Here is a 19,009-nt window from a genome sequence, read left to right on the forward strand (position 1 = left end):
TAACAGAAATATATTGAATTATACTTGACAATTTGAGAAAATGAGATAAGTAACAATATCAGGGTTGACGTGCAGATACCTTTAAAACCTGGAAAAATTATTTAATTTGAAAATGGGTCTAATATAACTGGGTAAATTGGGAAAATTACGTTAGACGATCAGAGGAAACCTGGTAAAGTCAGGAAATTTAAAAGAGGCAATAACAATAATAATAATAATTTATTGGCTAATAGGTCCAGACATTATAGTTAAACAGGCCAAGTTGCGAAGTAGCCTTTGGGCCACGCCAGAGTCGTTATTACATAAGTGGTCCGTGGCAAGCCTGAATAAGGATGAAAGTTGATATTTTATTTATAAAAACATCATCACGGGCAACGCTTTAACACTTTTACAGTTGCGTGAAAGAGACATAATAGGTGTAACTTTTTTGCAAAGGCATCCCCACTTATTCTCCGTTTTACGACTGGTTCCAACTAGTTCATTGAGAGATCTACACACACGCGCTATCAGAGCAGACCGTGAATGGCTCTTTAATATATGTATAGTGAATCGTAGTAGAATATCTTAGCATGGAAAGAATCTCAATGCCATGCACGATATTTTTCTGACGAGACGTCAAGGCCGGTCGTTTCTCTTTGCAGCGCGCAAGGACACACTCCGAGTGGGAGCTTCTCGAGAAGGACGGGATGGTGGCTCGCGGGTTCTTCAGCCCTTTAATGGTCTTCTGATTTCATCAACTACTTATCAAATACTTTGCATAATCATCGACTTAGATGTATTTCTGACATCAGGTTCGACGTGCCAGATATTCGTGTTTATATGTACGGCACACGTTGCTGATTGTAATTATATGGGTCTTCGATAAAGGGGCGAGAACCTTGATAACGCCACAATAAATTTAATTTTCGAGAAGTTCAGCGCTCTCAGGTAAATTGCGTCACACGTGTCAAGAACATGATTCGCCATTTAGTAAAATTAAAACCTCAGTCAGACCGCGATTACAGCAATAACCCACATTCGATTATTTTGAGATTAGATTATCCTTTTCCCATTTTATCCTATCTTTAAGATATAAATTTATTTTTCCCGTGCATGAAAATATTCTACTTCAGCGTTTGAAAACGAAAGTGCAGGAGCAACAAACACAAGGAGAACGCAGCTAGCCTTTAAACACGCTCAAGCAGTGCTGTGTACAAATTTCATTGGACGAGCCTTTAATCTGAACGTTTTACGGAAAGGGGGAAGACAAATGCCTAATTTTCCCCTTCCGACCGCAGCAGGCGCTACAGCGTCTAACCAATGAAAAATGTACACAAGAAAATGCACGACTTTTGACGGGCTGCGTTCTCCTTGTGTGGGGTGCTGTGTTTGTTGCTCCTAGATTACATAATCTTCGTCTTTTTATAAGCACAGTATGCTTTCACTCTATAGTGCGAGACTAGCGTTTTCATTACGCCTTGCCTTTGAACCTTGGCCACCATCTCAACAAAATTTCGCGTTAAACTTTCGATTGAGAAAGAAAGTTTTTTTTTTATAAAATGTTGATAACTTTTATACGTCAATTCTTTGAAGTACAATAGATTTGATGGAAATCCAACTAACTTTATCTTCGGCTATTGTGTATCTGTATATTTCAAGGCCCCGAAGAGTTCAATAGACGGAAGGGTTTTTACAAGTCAATGTGGTGGATACATTTTGCTTTCAATTATTGGGTTTTCCATTGAAAAATGTCCTAAAACCCCGTGAAATCGTTTAAGTAGAACTGCGATATCATATTTCGAGAGGTACCCACTGGTAAAAAGAATTATATTCCTAATTACTGATTTTCGAAATTGGCTAGCTGTGATTTCCAGGTGTTTATCTAATTTTTTCGGTGGTTTATCGTCAGGGCCGTGCTTAGGGGGGGGGGGGTGAGCGGGCGGTCGCCCAGGGCCTCTAAAATTTTACCATAGGGATGTATATACCGGAGGGCCGCTACACTCACGAGGAGTGTACCCGAGGTACAGGGGGGCTACTTGATGGATTTCACCCAAAATTGTTAAAATTTAGCATTTTAGTTGAAATTTTAATTTTAATTTTAATTTTGGGTTTTCAAAAATTTTCACAAGGTGAAACCGAGAAAATCCCATGCTTTTTTAAATGTAGATTTTTTCATTTTAAGTTGTCAAAAACATTTTCGGTTGCCATAGAAAAACGGACCCCAGCGTAACTTTTCCCTTGGTAAAAATGCATGTTACCCCAAGGTCTACATACCCCCCGAGATTCATGAAAATCGGTGATTTACACCTCGGGTACACTCCTCGTCAGTTTCGCCCATGCATTTCGCCCGGGGCCGCGAGCGCTCTAATAACGGCCCTGTTTATCGTTATTACCTACGGTTTGTGCATCTGTGTTACTGATTTTCAAATACGTTCTGTAATATCTAGTAATTTATCACAATGTTACGGCGATTTCTCTTAATTATAAATGATTTTTACACCTTATTATTGATATTAAGAAAAAACCTTTGCGATTTCCGCTGATTTCTAAATTTTTTCAGTTATTTTACGCAGTTACCAACAATTTTAATACCTAATTACGCGAATAACTAATAATAATAATCAGCTAGGCTAATACCTAAGGCACACCCTTAGGACCAAGTCATCTAGCGACTTTTAATGCCTTTAAACAGGGGTCGGGTTACAACGCGATAGGAGGGTGGTGGAAAGCCTACAGCTCCCCATACACTAACTATTCGTAGCTTGCTCGTGGTTGTGGCCTATGTTCGTGGCCATGGTAACGCGTATAGGTCAGCCATGACATTAAGACACCTATAGCGATCACGTGATTATTTCGCTGGATAGTGTGGCGTTTTGCCACGTGAAATTAATGTCATGGGGGCTGTTTCAAGGCGGGGCTTAGTTATGACGCATGGCTACGAGCAGGCACCCAATTACCGTTAACCTCTTCAAATTTTTATGGAAAGGGGAAACCGAAGAGCTCGAGGGAAAACCTTCGTCATATTCAATCGCTTATTCGTTTCGTGTTAAATGAATGTATTTTATAGTTCACGATTTCGTGAAATAATTTAATTTCTGAAAGGCAAACTAATTGGTTAAAGTGTTTATATAAACTGTATTCGTTTTTCAAGTAATTAACATTAAAAAAAGTGAAATCGAAATACGTTTATGGCACCGATGCCAATCCCATAGAACAAGAAGCGGACGTTTATACGAAGAAAGTCATAGATTTAGGGAATTATTTTCGATTATTTTAAGTTGCAAAAGAAGATTGGATTTAATTGGTAAGTAAATATATCAGTATTTTGACTAATGATTATGATTTTAAATTTAACAGCCTAGATTAAATTTGGAAGCAAATTTGTATGAAATTGATCGCCGTATTAAACTTCGGCCGACGTTAAAAAGTTTAAGGCGAACGTTAGTGCATTTTCTATTGATTGGTTGCACGCGTCGACCACCAATAGCAGAAATCAATACCGATAATCATTGGAACTAAAATTTGAAGGTAACGCGGGTATCAGGTTAGTGGGCTATATATCCGGCCCGGTAAAAGGCGGCAATACATATTCTCTTTTGTAACGGTATATCGCTAGTAACAGGTCTCGGGGGATCGTTTACAACAGGAGAGATTGTAGTGTAATTCCTTTTCATTGACGTCCACTTTGGAAAAGGGGCGGTGACGTGGCAGCTATTGTCGACCAATGGCTTATCTCGAAAAAGGGGGTGTGTCTCGTCGTGTGGCGGTTTTTGCGAGAACGAAAAATAGTAAGGGCGGCTTAAATATGCCGAGATTCGTATTAGTTACGACAGATTGCTCGTAGCTCTTGAGAATGACGCGGCGTTCCCAACTAGTCTTCACCACCGTTACCAGTCTCTCGTTTCTGGCAGTAGTCGCTCCGGCGCTATCGGTGAACCCCTTGAGTGAAGTGACGTTCCCTTTCATTCGTCTTGTTGACACATTTTACAACGAATTGAGCAACGGGCCGAAGTCCGAATGTCAGGAACACGCCAAACTATTGCTGGAAGCCAACAGTCAAGCTCAGGATTGGGCCACGCGAGGTAAGTAGGTCGCTTTACTCGCCTACATTTCGCGTCTAGAGTTATCTTTTCGGTAACGGTAGTTTACGGATTATTTTGAGCCTTAGCGTTTTATTTACGCAACTACGCGTTAAACTAAACATACTTCTGTATAGCCTTGAAATTTACTCGTAGCTTCCAAACACGTTTTCGTTCGTAATTCTATAAAAGCGTACTCGAAACGACGCGTAATTTGAATCGAATGTTATTTCCGCGTTAGACTTTGAGAAAGCTGTTAAAAATAATAAACAAGTACCTCAAAATCAGGATCTTTTATTCTTCACCGAAATTTGAAAACCGTTCAAACATTTTCGTTTATGGGTCACGAAAAGTAATTGATATATTTACAACTATTCTTGGGACTATTTTTATTAGAAAATAGAATGGTATCGTCTGTCGGAATCGCGGGAGTACTTGACCTACAAATGAGTGGGCGCTCCGTTATTGATTAACAACGCCGGCTGAAAACATCACGGGCGGTAGAAGTTTTCCCCGATGGTTCGTTTCTCGCTGTCTGTGCCCGGAGACTTCCCTTCTAGACAGAAGATGTGACCCACATTTTCCATTTCTTCATAGTGTTTCGCTCTCTCTTGTAACTATAGATTTTCATTGCCTCCCAAAGTGAAAGTTAATCGTTTTTTCGGAAAGGGAAAGTTACCCCAATTCGTCTTTCGAGTCCTACTTTCAGTTTAGAAGATGTCAAAGAACACGTGTCCGTCGCCCTGACAACCAGTGTTGCGTAATGTTGGTAAAGGATGGTGGCGTTAAAGAAAGCAGTGGCGCTGCGTAAGGACAAATTTCATTGGTTGTCGATTGCGTCATCCTTTTTCTTTTCTAGGGTTCTATAAAATTCCCTAATCGATGATTACGGCTATAAGCTTAGTTTTTCGCTGTGTTTTGGTTATTTTAAGTTTAGGTTAAGTTAAATTAGGGTACTACTAAGGTCGTTTGGCTTAAACAATAGTTATCCTTATAAACCAAAATGAAATACGTACATAATTATATTATGTTTCTCTTAAAGGGCTACTGAATCGTTTGAATTTCGGAAATAGGGCTTAAAAAATGTCAAATGATGGTGGGATTTGCTATCACGAGGTATCTAAAATTTGGGCAGAGCTTCATTATGATGTTGTTGTCGCGCGTGCTACAAAATTTAACGTTGTTCGTGACATTAGCTCGTGTTCGTAGACTTGTTGAAATCAACCATTACTTTAAGTTGCAAGATAACTTTTAATCAATGAAAATTTTCAACCGTTGCTACTTTAAGTAACAAGTAAATTTACGCCGTAATTAAGAGGACACTCGTTTTATAATATTTTTTTTGTCAGCTTCTACTATGGTTGGTTGATTTAAATCAAGTGATTTTTTTTAATTATTGATTTAAATCACACAATGTATTTCAATGGATGAAAAAAAGCTTCTTAAAAAATTAAAATATTAAATAGTAATGAAATTTAATTAATATTTAATTTAATTAAAGATTAGCTAACTGATAAAAGTAAAATATCCGTTAATTATAGCCCTTATTTTTAATTTGATATTGATTCCGAGCTGTTTAATTTGATTGCATTTTTCCTATTTTATTACGCGTGTTATCTATGGGCGAAACATACAACTTTACGCAAAATAAATCTGTACAGCTGTGACATAATTCTGCGTAATTAATTAGCGTCTAGCCAAATTCGCGTTGTTATATCGCGAATAAACAAAATCGAGGTACAAATATAATTACCCAAATTGTTTATTATTTATCTTTTGTTATTTTTTTATCTCGCTCCTTGGAAGTCGTGGACGCATCCGGTCATCCTGACAGTGGTTTCATCAATGGTGGACTGACGTACCCGGGGCTGTACACGGAATGCGTCAATGTCCAGGTCAATGTCAATTTGTCCGCTTCGATTGACGATACTTTAACCTTCAATGGACAACATTGCATCGGGGAAATTAAGCTATATGGAAATGTCGACGAGCCTCCGACTGTAAGTGATGCTTTATAAGTGATAAGCAGTAGCGTAGACAAGGGGAGGGTTTAGGGCTGTGCGATTAGAAATTTTAGGTAATCAAGTCGTTTATCGAGTATCAATTTTTTTTCATCGAGTATTCGAGTCAAGTCGACTAATCGAGTGCTTGATTAAGGGGAAACTTTCTCTTATTCGAGTAGAGTAACTAAAAAAAACCTCGAGTAATATTTTTAACGAGTCGGGTTATCGAGTACTGGATTAAGAGCTAGTTTTATTCAAGAAATTATGAAATGAAATAGGCGAAACTCTAAGTCCAGGGGGGAGAACTGCTGTGCCATCTATCCTAAGAAATACGAACTATTATTCATTTTATTTTGCTAATGGCGGTTTAAAATTTGATCGATTCATCTAAATTACCTAATTATAATTATTATTTAAACCATTTTGTAAAAGAAAGGTGTAAGTTAATTAGTTGTCTGCAGTATTTAGTGTATTTGGAAGGAATATTTTTTTCTTTACCGTCGCACGGCCAACTATGAACATGAGTTACCGAATCGAAGTTGGCTGTGAAATGGTTGTCACGTGATTTTGTTTTCCCATTTTAACAAGTTGGTTAAGACCAAATTTACTTTATAGTTTCGCCTATTTAAAAGGAGTATAAAGTAACTTTCAATTCTGAAAAATATTTCTTTAATTTAAATGAACCACAGTTTCCACAACTTTGTAGGTACCGTTTATTGCCCCACAAAAAGTTGTAAAAACCCCTCTTTGAACTTTGAAGCAACGAGGATAGAAAAAAAACAAATACTCGACGAGTTTAGAGAGCAGCTTATTCGAGTAATCGGGTACCCGAATATGCAATTTTTTGGTACTCGGTAATCGACGAGTATTCTCCAATTACTTATTCGAGGGCGAGTTACTCGCACAGCCCTAGGAGGGTTCCGTGTAACGTTGGCTATACAAAATTTCACCCCCTTCTTGACCCCCTTAGTTATTTTACATAGTTTAACCCTCCCCCCTTGAAGGATTTCTGGCTACTCCACTGGTGAGAAGATCCATTTACAGGGGTAACACCAGTAGACACCGATTTAAAGATTATAACAGATGACGCCAACAGTGTGAAATCAAGAATATATTTATTTATATTTAGATAAATAAGTAAATTACTATGTTGAGACCATGGTCCGAACTCCAAAAATACCTTCTCGCTCGTTTTTAAACGCGCAGGCTTAGTTTCCCTTTGCGCATGCGCGCGCTACGAATAAGTTGCGTACTTATCACCTCGTAATTCGGACTTCGCGGTTCTCAAGGGCATTGTAACTGCTGACAATTTTTGCAGCGGTAACAATGCCGGACTTAATCCTTCCACATGGAGAGGTCGGGAGAGCGGGGAACACTCATGGATTAAACACTAAAGGATGTTCCACGAGCGGAAAAACGCAAAAATACTCTGTAACCTTGCCACCTAGCGGCGCGAGCCCGCAAACCGGAAATTGTTTTCTATCCAGGGGCAAACAAACATGCGTGCAATGATACTTCGTTTATATACTTACCAAAGATCTTGATTTTAGGATTTGAATAGAAGTGAATTTTAAAACCGTTTTAAGTCTCTTTTCATTTAGGATTTGAAGCTTTGCAGATTCAACCTTTTCACTATTTACTATTTGTAATTTTAAACGAAATTGAAGATTGATAAAAGAAGCGTGTTTTGATCCATGTGGTTATAACCTTCTACTAAAATAGCAGACGAAAATCAAGAAATTACAAAAACCAGCGAAATTTAAAAAAAAAATACGAGATGGCGCTACAAAATCATATCCGGTGCCCCTAGGGGAGTTAAACGCGGGGGGGGGGGAGGAAACACGTTACGACCGAGCCAACGTGAACTCGGCATTGAAATCTTAGCTCGTGGAACATCCTTTAGTGTTTAATCCATGGAACACTTAACACCTGGCGCAGTACGTCATTCGCGCCTGCGCTTTACGGTATAGAGCCTGACATTTGGCGAAGCGGGAGAGGGAAAATTCAGCCGGGTTTTTAACGTTGCGCTGCCTTTCCCTTTGTTAAGTGTTCCCTGGTCGCATTTGCCCCGGCTCAAGAGGGGGGAGGGAAAACGTCACCGTCGGAACACATCAGTACGATATAATGAGAACTTGGCGCGAAGTAAAAGAGGGAGTGGGGGAGGAGATTGAAAATACGTCACAAAAATTCCTGCACTCCAGCGCCGCCGAGTGAGGCGTTTTAGAACGTATGTCTACGGGCGAGAAAATCGCGCCAGACCATAGACGTTGCTAGTACTATGCCAACTAGTAGGTTATGTAGTCCATTGTGAGACTAGCTCTCAGTAAATATTTTAAAGGGCCCACCATGGACTAATTAATGTATACACAGGGACGGTCCGCACAACGCCACTCTCTCATAAAATCGGCGACTAAGTCTTGTTAATGCTGTTCCCTCTTTTCCTCCCCCCTTAAGCAAAGTTAGCCGAGTCAAAACGCTATCAAACGGAAAAACGATGCTGCCCTCTATCTGCAAGTCTTGGAGTCTATCGATGTTGGCGTCTGCTTATGATTTGAAAAACAAACGGTTTTTTTCGTTCATTTGAATAAGGTGTATGATTTAAGAGCTTTAATTTATTTAAGTAGTTTTACAAATTAATTATGAGGAAAAAGCTGTGTGTTTACCCTTCGTGTAAAAGTGATTCGAAGTATTGTCATAAAGAACACACGAAAGATTTCTTTATACCTTTCCTATTCATATTTTTCTAAGCCTTGTCCAAAAAAATCTTTGATTTACCATTATCGGAATCACTTAAATCCACTTTTTTAATTTTCTTTTGGTCTGGAGAAATTGAGAATAACGTCTCGAATGTATGGGCCGAAAAATTAATATCAATCAATTTAATTGTTAATATAAATGAATTCATTTACCAAACGCACGTGGAGCTTACAACATCGCCGGCAAGGCGACTGCTTTTTTTTTTGTACCCTTAAACCTTTCCTCCCGTTTCCATCCCCCTTGACTCAGTTTGTCGTTAGTTCGCACAATCGCCGCTCGAGGGCACATTTAGCAATCGCTAGCCGCTAAATTTCCTATGCGGACCGTCCCTGTGTATACATTAATTAGTCCATGGGCCCACACACTTTTGGGTCTTATGTCGCTTTTGGTTTTAGGGAACCAATGAAATACCAGGCAACATTAAGTACGCCATTTCTAATCGATTGGTTCTAAAATGTTTGTAATATTTAAACTTAATAATAATTGATAATTTACAAATTATTTCGTCAGTTTTAGGGAACCAATGAGTTACCGGGCTGAAGTTCGTCTCAACTTAGTCATTCTAACTAAATACAAATAATTACATTCTTGCTAAAACGTAATAATTTGAATTTTTCTAAAAACCGCGACAAATATTAATCGTTTCGTTTTATTGCGAATTTTTCCCGAGTTGAACTACTTATTGTTTTACATAAAGCATCGTTTTGTTAATAAATCAATTAAGTATGGATTCCCTTTTCGCCTAAAAGTGTAAAATGGCGCCATCTAGTATAAAAAAAAGCATTAAAATCGCACCTCTTAGGGCTCAGCTCTTAATGTTTGTTTCCCTTTAAATTATTCTATTAAAAAATAAATAATATTACAAACATGTAATATAATTTATTTTTGTTCTATTTAATTCGAACCATCAGGGAAATGTGTGTTTTTTTTTATAAAACAGTTACTTATTAACTATTTTTTACCAGAATATTTCAAATTTACTTTGGAACCCTATTGTAAATAATACTCTGAGGATTGGCTTGTGTTTCCCATTGTCCTGCAGAAGTGAACAAGCCAATGACGCACTAGATTCAAGTACGCATTGAATTCAATATTTTGACATTTGTATATAACATAATATTCATTTGTTCACATAGCCCTCAAGAAATCGTTCCAAGACGTTGACTACGATGTACAGATCCATTCTTGTAGCAGCAAGAACGGTCGTCCATCGGCTCAAGCCGGGGTATACATCGTCTCGTAAGTACCAAGTCAGTGACACCTCCTTAGCACCTAAGAAATGCAACACTGTTATATCTTCTTTTGCAGGGTGTTTTTGGGTTTCTTGATATTGATGTCCGTGATCGGAACCTTGTACGATATTGCGAAAAGTCTAAATAATAATTACGGTTGTTTGTGGACTTGGAGAAAGTCTAGATCCGCCAGCAATATCGAAGGGAACCATCCGTCCACTGAAGAGCTGTGCAATGTTGGCCAAAACAATCACGAAGGTATTGTCTATTATTTTTTACATAAACCCTACCAAGAAACCAAATATGTATACATTTGGAATATCTAAGGAAGACTGGTGGCTACGCGCAAGATAAACTGGCTCCTAGTCGACATTAAGCTTTGTCTCGAATAGAAGATAACTTACCTTCTGCGTTCTTTTAATACCACTTAAATACGTTATTTTACGCGTTACTAGATCACTGTCGTCAATAACGTGAAAATTTCTACAAGATCTTCCGTGTGAGAACTAATAGTGGTTTCTTAAATTCATTTTCTGTTAAGTTTATTTTCCGAATGAGTGTCATTCATTTTCTCGAGCCCCTTTCTCGATCCTTATACATTTCAAATGTATACTACCCTAGCTACTTCAATTTTCAATTAAATACTCGTACTTTCTTAGCAACGTGGTCCAAAGTTTTGATGGCTTTCTCGTTGCGAAAAAATGGCGGAAAAATATTATACGTTGGGAAACAAGAAGGTTCGATCGACATATTACACGGAATTCGGTTCCTGAGTATGCTGTGGATCATCATGGGACATTCTTGTTCTTTTGCCCTCACGTGGCTGGTTTTTAGTAAGTTGGCAATAGCCTATTCTATAAAATCGGTGCAAAACAGTTCACAAAGACTCTTCTACCAAGTTTGTGGGACTAGCAACTTTCACTATTCTTGGATTTCAAAACTTTGTGTGGGCTTGACATATTATATTTTGGGACGTATTTGAAGACTTTTTTTTAAAACCGAGCACAATTTTGCGTGATAAATAATTTAATCTCCGTCGAAAATCTGGCCAAACTTTCACACGGTTCACACCCCTCATATTTCAAAGGGGGAAAGCTTTCATAGCTAATTTTTAGTCGAAGAAAATCCTCACAAAAATTACTTTTAATAACTTTTCAGAAAATCCCAAGATTGGCGAATCTGCCTCAAGTAACATTCTAAGTCAAACACTTGAAAACGGTACATTCTCCGTTGACACATTTTTTTACCTCAGGTACTTGTTTTAGATTACAACATAATCACTCATAATTATGCCTCTGTTTAACATCTCCATAAAAAATGTTATGAAAAAAATACTCGATTGAAAAGATTAATACGAAATTATATCTGTTAATCCGTTTAATTGACCTGTCAAAAATGAAATAAAATACATTAAAGATTGAAGGTAATATAACCTCAACGCAATCTTTATGGAAGACCCCGTCACAAATTGAGCTAGAATTCACTAACTAGAGCCAGAAATATCTAAAGTCATGTAACGACGAGGCCACTATTGGAAATGTTGATGTTCCACACCAAATAACTGCCATTTTATTCCCTTTAACGCGGGATAAACTTGGAAGTTACGGTGGCACATCCGTTGAACAAGGTTGCATTGAGGCTGAAACCTTTACGGCTCACTTATGACTGATTATGTTACATATGGTACTACCCATAATTCATTTTTATAATACTTTCGTGACGTGCCAGTGGCTTTCTGTTGATGTACGTTTCCATGAAGAGCGCCAAGAAGCTGTCTTCCGCTTACCAAATTCTTTCCGCGATATTGCATCGTTACATACGGTAAAATAACACCACGTTACACCGCCTCTCACAACATTTTCTATTTGACTGCATTTGAGAGCTCCGAAATCGCTTTCGATAAATCGATGTATCGAAATCCCTCGTACTAAGTTTTTGCGTCGTAATAGGTTCGCTTTTTCCCTATTAGCTTGAAAAGAATGAAATATTCACACGAGCGAACATTTCGCCCAACGTTTTTAGTGGGCACAATTGGTGCTTCAATAAAAAATCTTCAAGGAAATCGCCAAGAAGTAATATATCTAAGAGCCCGGACCTGCAAGTTACTGTTTATTTGGTGCTTGTTGAAATAATGGAAACTTTTCACCTGGTTCAAAGAAACACTGGTGCATACCGTACAAGTGAAAAGTTTCCATTATTTGAACAAGCACTATGTAAACAATTACTTGCAGGTACTTGTTCTCGGAAACATTACTTCTTGGTGATTTCCTTGAAGATATTTTATTGAAGGTCCTATTCTCGACTCGAGTTTGCCTAACAAGTAGCATTTTCGATCACACGATTTACAAAATATTGCGGATATTTCACGCGTTAACCGGCGAAGAACATTATTCGGTATAATAATAAATAATAATAATAATCAGCTAGGCTAATCATCCAAGGCACCACCTTAGGCCTAAGTCATCAAGCGACTTTTAAAGCCATTAATTCAGGTGGCCGGGTTACAATGCGTACCTGTACTACCGAAAAATAAGGTGATTAATATACTATTTAAATATTTGGAGCGAAGTATCGGTTAGGCCTAAGGTGGTGCCCTGGGTATTAGCCTAGCTTATTATTATTATTATTATATACGGACGTTCTTCAAAACGTGGCCAAAAAATACGTTTGTGACCAGCACTATTTCGCGAAATTTCGGCTCGTGTGAATAGGCCTTAAAGCTCTCGAGCCTTATAATCATGTTCTGATTCTCGCTCAATTTGGATGAGATCAAAGACGCCCGATTCTGAGCGAATCTCTGGCAGTCAAATGGAAACCGCTTTCAATCGAGTTTTAAACTAAGATTTCTTCGCTAGCATGACGCCACTCATGATGATTATCATTGCCTTCACCGCCAATTTGCTGCAGTACCTGGGCAACGGACCTTTCTGGATGTCATCCATTATGATGTACGACTCGTGGTGCAGAGACAATTGGTGGACGAATTTGCTCTTTTTGCAGAACTTCGTCAATACGAATAATATGGTACCTAATCTCTTTTATCGCAAAACCAGTTCGAGAACATTTAAAAAATTGCTTTTATTTTCAGTGTTTGAGTCATTCTTGGTATTCCGCTACAGATTTTCAGTTTTTTATTGTTGGTGTCTTTGTTTTATACATTTTAAACAAGTAAGTTTTGAGATTGCAACAAGGTGTCAATGAGATACCAATATTGTTTTTTTTTTTAGAAATTTTAGAATTGGATTAATCTCGATTGGTGTTCTACTTTTAACAACCATAACCGTCACAGCGTACTTAATAGTTGCCAATAAATATCCTCCAGTTCCGTACATTGGAAATGTTGTGTAAATCTGACGTTTTAATTATAATTTTAATTATGTCTGGAAATTAATTTTTAATTAAATTTTACTAGGTCGCAAGATTTAGTCAACGCCTTCTCATCCAACGTATACATTAAACCTTATTGTCGAATGGGTCCGTATCTAGTTGGAATGTTGCTAGGATATGTATTGTATTTAAAAAAACTAGAAATTATTGTGAAAAAGGTATTTCCCTGTGAATTCATCAAAGTTGGTTACTACGACGCTTTAACTTTGAAGGTCATTTTCAGAAATACATAATTGCGGGATGGTTCACATCTGTCGCTGTAAATGTCACGATTTTGTACTCCACTTGGCCAGCGTACTTAGGACATTTGCCAAGCATAGGGGAGGCCGCATTATATGGTTCCGTTGCCAGAACCGTTTGGGCTGGTGGCATGTCCTGGTTAACATTTGCCTGCGTCTCAGGATACGGAGGTACACGACTTAGTTTTTCAATCATTTACACACACTAGTGAATATAATATCTAACAATTTTTACTTAGGTTTCGTCACTACAATACTGTCCTGGCGCGCGTTCGTACCACTCAGTAGACTGACTTATTGTGCCTATTTAATACATCCGGTTGTGATGGCTATGTTTTATGGATCCAGAGAAATATCTTTTGATTTTTCCGAATTTATGTTGGTAAGTGTAGTTTGCGCTGTACTTGCTCTTAGGGGGGGGGGGGGGTTTCACAAATTACGTAACGCGAAAAGAGGGACTTTTTTAATAAAAGTTGTTAAATGCTACAAGAGGAAGGATGAACTCAATCAGGGAACTCTATATGTATACATTTATAAAGTCTAAGGATCCATTGACACCGTGCTCCGAAAGTGGCTGAAGAGATGGCCGAGGCTTAAACTACTCGTTTTTTCCAAATTCATTGACCAGCTGCCGTCGCTAAAAACCCGCCATTTGTTCGCAACGAGAAAGCCCTCAAAACTTTGGACCACGTTGCTAAGAAATTACGTATATTTAATTGAAGATTGAAGTAGCTAGGGTAGCATACATTTGGAATGTCTAAGGATCGAGAAAAGGGGCTCGAGAAAATGAAGGTCTCTCACTCGGAAAATAGGCTTAACAGAAAGTAAACCTCTATTAGTTCTCACACTAAATATCTTGTAGCAATTGTCACGTTATTCACGATAGTGATCTAATTCCGCGTCAAATAACGTATTCAAGACAAGGCTTAATGTCGACTAGGAGCCAGTTTATCTTACGCGTAGCCACCAAAGTCTTCCTTAGATATTCCTAGTGTATATATAGTTTCTTGTTAGGGGTTATGTAAAGAATAATAGACAATACCTTCGTTGTTGCTTTGGCCAACATTGCACAACTCTTCAGGGGACGGATGGTTCACTTCGATATCGCTGGCGGCTTAGCACGTCGCGAATGAAATTTATCCGCTGTAAACCACGCCCGTGTCTATGAGAATCAACAGGGTCACCACAGTCTTCCTATAGTTTATACATATATTATTTCCTGCTATAATGATGTATATCACATCATATTATAAAATCGGAACCTATCGAAATTTAATATGTCATTTTCGTGGAACTAAAGATAGCAACAGTTACTAATTTTCATTTGTCGCAATGCATAGTTTTGTCAAGCAATCACGAACCCGATGACGTAATCCGCAGCCAATGAGAACCATTTTTGTCGTTTCTTTGATTAGGATGAGTAGTTTTCTTAAAGGGAATAAAACCTCCAACGCGTTCTTTATCGAAGACCCCATCAATATCGTTTATTCCCTTCACAATCAGCGATTATCAGCGCCGCAGGTGGGAAAAGCCATGGGAGGCAGCGGACAAAATTGGAAAATTCGGAGGGCGACAGAAATACCACCTATGGGTTATCCACGAAAATAGCAGGGATATTGGAACCCTTTGGGAACAACAGAAATACTTCAAGTTATATTCCGTTAAGATAAAACAATAGCCAGGTTATACCACCCCCTCGAAGGGAGTGTAGCTTTATTTTTATACAATCTAAAGTTCTTCTAATTGAACTACACGTTTTGAAGAGGGTGGAAATTTTTTAAGAACAATCACTAAGTACTAGCGGGTTAAGCTATTTTCACCCATGGAAAAACCACTGAATGATTATTAATCTTTCCGCTCTATTTCTATTGGGCCTTTCATCCGCTTTCCCATTGGTGGAAATCGCTTAAATCCCCTAGTACTTAGTACTTACATTGTTAGTGGCGCCATCTAATTGGTGGCTGCTCTTAAAAATGTATCTATATGTCCAGAGTTTCCAGATGTACGATCGCAATCGTATTTGTACGATAATTGAAACCGCGGTACGATGTACGATCCAAAGGCAGGATCGTACGGCAAAGATACGATAAAATACGACCCAAAGTACGATCCGTGTATAAACAGTTTTCCTTAGAGCGGAAACCTAGCGATGGATATTTCTTAGATTCCAGACTCCCACTTACAAACACGCTTTTGCGGTTTGGTGGGGGCGTGATAATTGTCGCCACGAATCGGGAACGTTTCCAAAATATTTTCTCACGTGTTTTTTTTTCGTACATAAAAGTGAGCTAAGGTATTCGACATAATAGGCTAACCTACTGTTTTTTTTTCTCTTTAAATATCTTTTGGGCGAAAGTGACTTTTTTTTCAGCCGTACGACCCTCCTTAATCAAATACGATAATCCAGCGCTTGGAACCCTGTAGGTGTCAAAAAAGCCTTTTGTACATTACATAATTAGTCAATGGTCCATTATAGCTAATTTTTTGGTCCAATTTAATTTATACATTTGTTTTTCAGTTATATTTTGTACTCGGCAACCTAGTCATCACGTACATACTAGCTTTCTTTCTGTCAGCATTATTTGAGTCGCCTTTCATATCTCTCGAAAAAATATTCTTCAAAATGTGAAAATGAAAACATAAGAAATTGACAGACAATGTCAGTAAAAAACACTCGTAGATTTACTGGCAGTCCAAAGTAACCACATTCTGCAGAAAAGGACAGTGAAACATGTCGACATCACTGGATCGATGGCACGTGTCCTTTCTACTCATTAATTGAATTTCATTTTCATCATCATTTAAGCTCACTTTATTTCGAACCATCGACTAATTTTTATCGATAATATAACGTTTAAGAAATATATTTTTGTACTTGTTAAACCGCCTTTTTAATAAGTAAACTATTTTTTTACAAGTTGGTGCCTTTTATTTGAAATAAAAAAATATTAACTATAAATAAATTAGATGGCGCCAGGTTTTCCAGGTTCTGAAAAACCAATTATATTGGCCGATTTCAAAATTACGTTTTTGCGCGTGACAGTACCTTTACATCATGAGGTATAGCATTCTTATTTACCTGCTTTTATACCCTAACATGGCGGCGTATTTTCACGCGTTCTAAATCCTGACAATAAAGTATTCTTATTATTAGTTACAGGGCCGGATTAACCAATAGGCATACAACAGCCACAGAATCAATTACACCAATCCACTTCTCCAAGGCCAGTTGTGATACATCTAAAGCCACAGTCTGGATGCTTAAACATCGTATCTGCAGCACAGGCCCAAGTTCCTCCATCACCATTTCCAACAAAGTGTCCTCCGTTTCCACGACAACTTCAAGCCCAGAGAACTGAAAATTTAACAGCGATCCAGAGCAGAAACATCGAAGAGGTTATTACGCGCTCGGGCCGTGTGATCAAAAAACTACGGCTATTTGACATTTGAATTACCTCAGTTAGGTTCGAAAAAAAATGTTGTAATATTGGTTAACTCTCTAAAATCTTTCGATTTAAATTACGCGCCATGTGTATTGTAAAGTAGCTAGATGGCGCTATTTACATAATCTAAACAATATATGTCACGTGAACTATATTAGGTCTTAAATGTGTATGTAAGCAATCGACCCAAAAGGGAAGCCGCACAATCACGTAAATAACTGTTTCATTAAAGCAAAGATAATATAACTACGTACCCTAGATTCGAAATCAAGCTCCTTGCACGTAACGCAGGCTTTTACTGAGTTCCCGGCGGAAGTCGGAAAAAACTGCCTCCATCATCTCCATGGAGCTGGCAGGGCTACCGACATCTAGTTAAAACGTAAAGTTTTAGTGAAAATTGCGCTGTGGTTTTTGACTTGCGGTTTTCAAGATACCAGATATTTTTGCATTATATTGTTTTAAAACAATAATGGATCATGCCTGTAGCTCTAAAACTGTTTCTAAACGAAAGAAAACTAAAGGTGAGTAATATAATCTTGGGTTATCTATTGAAATTCCTTATTTCTCACCCTGCTATGGAGCCCGATTTTTCCGACTTCCGGCGCGAACCCAGTAAAAGCTTCACGAGAAAACGCGCTATCGAGAAACGCCGTTATTTCGAATCTAGGGTACGTAGTTATATTATCTTTGGTTGCAGCAAAGGTTACTAGAGACATACGCTAGAGTTGCAGCAGCAGCTGCTGCAGGTGTTGTTACACGCGTCACCTACTTTGAGGCCCTTTAGCCCGGTCACGCCATTAACGTCGAAAGTTTCATTTTAGATCCCCTTTAAAAAATAAATGTTAAACGTTTTTGTCTATAAAAAACGGTGATTCGCGAGCACTAGTGGCTCCCAACCAAGTTCCCCGCTTTTTGTAACTTTGTAACGTTTTACATTTTAAAACGCGATTAAAATGGTTTCACGCGGAAATTGTGCTTTGGAACACTCATAAATTTTGATCCGAGCATGGTCTTGATTCGTCAATCTGTCGAAATCAGCAGATCAGTTTCGTGCGATCTTCGAACTCTCTGAACACGAGAAATTAGTCGTTGAAGATTCGAGCACACAAATAGTACCTGAAATTTTGAGTTAAGTGTTCACCAGTGCTTCCACTTTGAGGGATTTTATCCCTTTTTAGGGATTTTATTTTGGAAGAGAGGGAAAAAGGGAAAATTAGGGATTTTTTGAGAATTTTCCTAATTTTCGCTAGAAATATTTTGGTCTAGTACTTCAAAACCATAGAAATCTCATAGGTAACTAGAATGCTGCCGTCTACGGCCGAGCTTGACGCCAGTTCGCCTTGAACCTTCAGCCAATGAGAGGCCGTAGAGTGGTTCCGCCAAGGAGGATAATAATCCTCCTTGGATCCGCTACTATATCGGGAGATAGGTGACGTCATTCTCTCTGGTGACATTAAATTCTTGGCAGAACCACTTTTTGAGCTCTGATTGGCTGAGATCTGGCTATCGTCTGCCACGGCGTTTGGCCCATTTGCCAGTTACAAGGCAGCATTCTAGTTACCTATGAGATTTCTATGTCAAAAACCACGCCTCATACACGAATGAAATGAACTGGGATTCGGAAGTGTGTCATAGATTTTAAAATATTTTTAAGAATTTTTTTTCTTTATGTAAGGCCTAAATATTATAAATCTTATTGTTTTAGTTCAAAAAAAAGTTGTGAAAGGGATAAAAAGGGATTTATTAGAACCGACAGAGGGAGAAATGAGATTGTCCAGTAGAAGCACTGGTGTTCACGGGCACTCAGTCTTGATAGCAGTCAAATTAAAATCTATATAAGAAATGTAGGTATTCGCCCGCTCGTACTCGCCAGACTTGATCACTAACATT

The 19,009-nt window shown here is 38.3% G+C and overlaps 1 protein-coding gene across 2 annotated transcripts; it reads left to right on the forward strand.

Moving 5' to 3' along the window:
* The first annotated feature begins 3,827 nt into the window (after positions 1 to 3,827).
* On the forward strand, positions 3,828 to 18,788 carry LOC149944099 (nose resistant to fluoxetine protein 6-like). 2 transcript variants are annotated; one of them, XM_090175627.1, is made up of 15 exons: positions 3,828 to 4,061; positions 5,865 to 6,058; positions 9,784 to 9,892; positions 9,955 to 10,057; positions 10,127 to 10,308; positions 10,710 to 10,883; positions 11,209 to 11,302; positions 11,779 to 11,871; positions 12,906 to 13,074; positions 13,139 to 13,218; positions 13,278 to 13,394; positions 13,463 to 13,595; positions 13,661 to 13,847; positions 13,916 to 14,058; positions 16,831 to 18,788. In XM_090175627.1, exons 1-15 carry the CDS (start codon positions 3,833 to 3,835, stop codon positions 16,852 to 16,854), a joined length of 2,031 nt encoding a protein of 676 aa, XP_090031753.1. In that variant the 5' UTR covers positions 3,828 to 3,832; the 3' UTR covers positions 16,855 to 18,788. The 2 variants fall into 2 exon arrangements, with proteins under 2 accessions (XP_090031753.1, XP_090031752.1); XM_090175626.1 differs by lacking the exon at positions 16,831 to 18,788 and adding an exon at positions 16,195 to 16,593.
* Positions 18,789 to 19,009: the final 221 nt, after the last annotated feature.

The sequence above is a fragment of the Leiobunum rupestre genome, chromosome 5, assembly GCF_980474605.1.
Source record: "Leiobunum rupestre chromosome 5, qqLeiRupe1.1.hap1, whole genome shotgun sequence".
NCBI lineage: Eukaryota > Metazoa > Arthropoda > Arachnida > Opiliones > Sclerosomatidae > Leiobunum > Leiobunum rupestre.

What these genes read in the sequence shown, in the direction of transcription:
- LOC149944099 (XM_090175626.1), top strand. Translation starts at nt 3,833, where the DNA reads ATGACGCGGCGTTCCCAACTAGTCTTCACCACCGTTACCAGTCTCTCG. An exon ending in TGGCCAAAACAATCACGAAG is followed by an intron (nt 10,309 to 10,709) that starts GTATTGTCTATT and finishes GTACTTTCTTAG; the next exon opens with CAACGTGGTCCAAAGTTTTG. An exon ending in CCTCACGTGGCTGGTTTTTA is followed by an intron (nt 10,884 to 11,208) that starts GTAAGTTGGCAA and finishes ATAACTTTTCAG; the next exon opens with AAAATCCCAAGATTGGCGAA.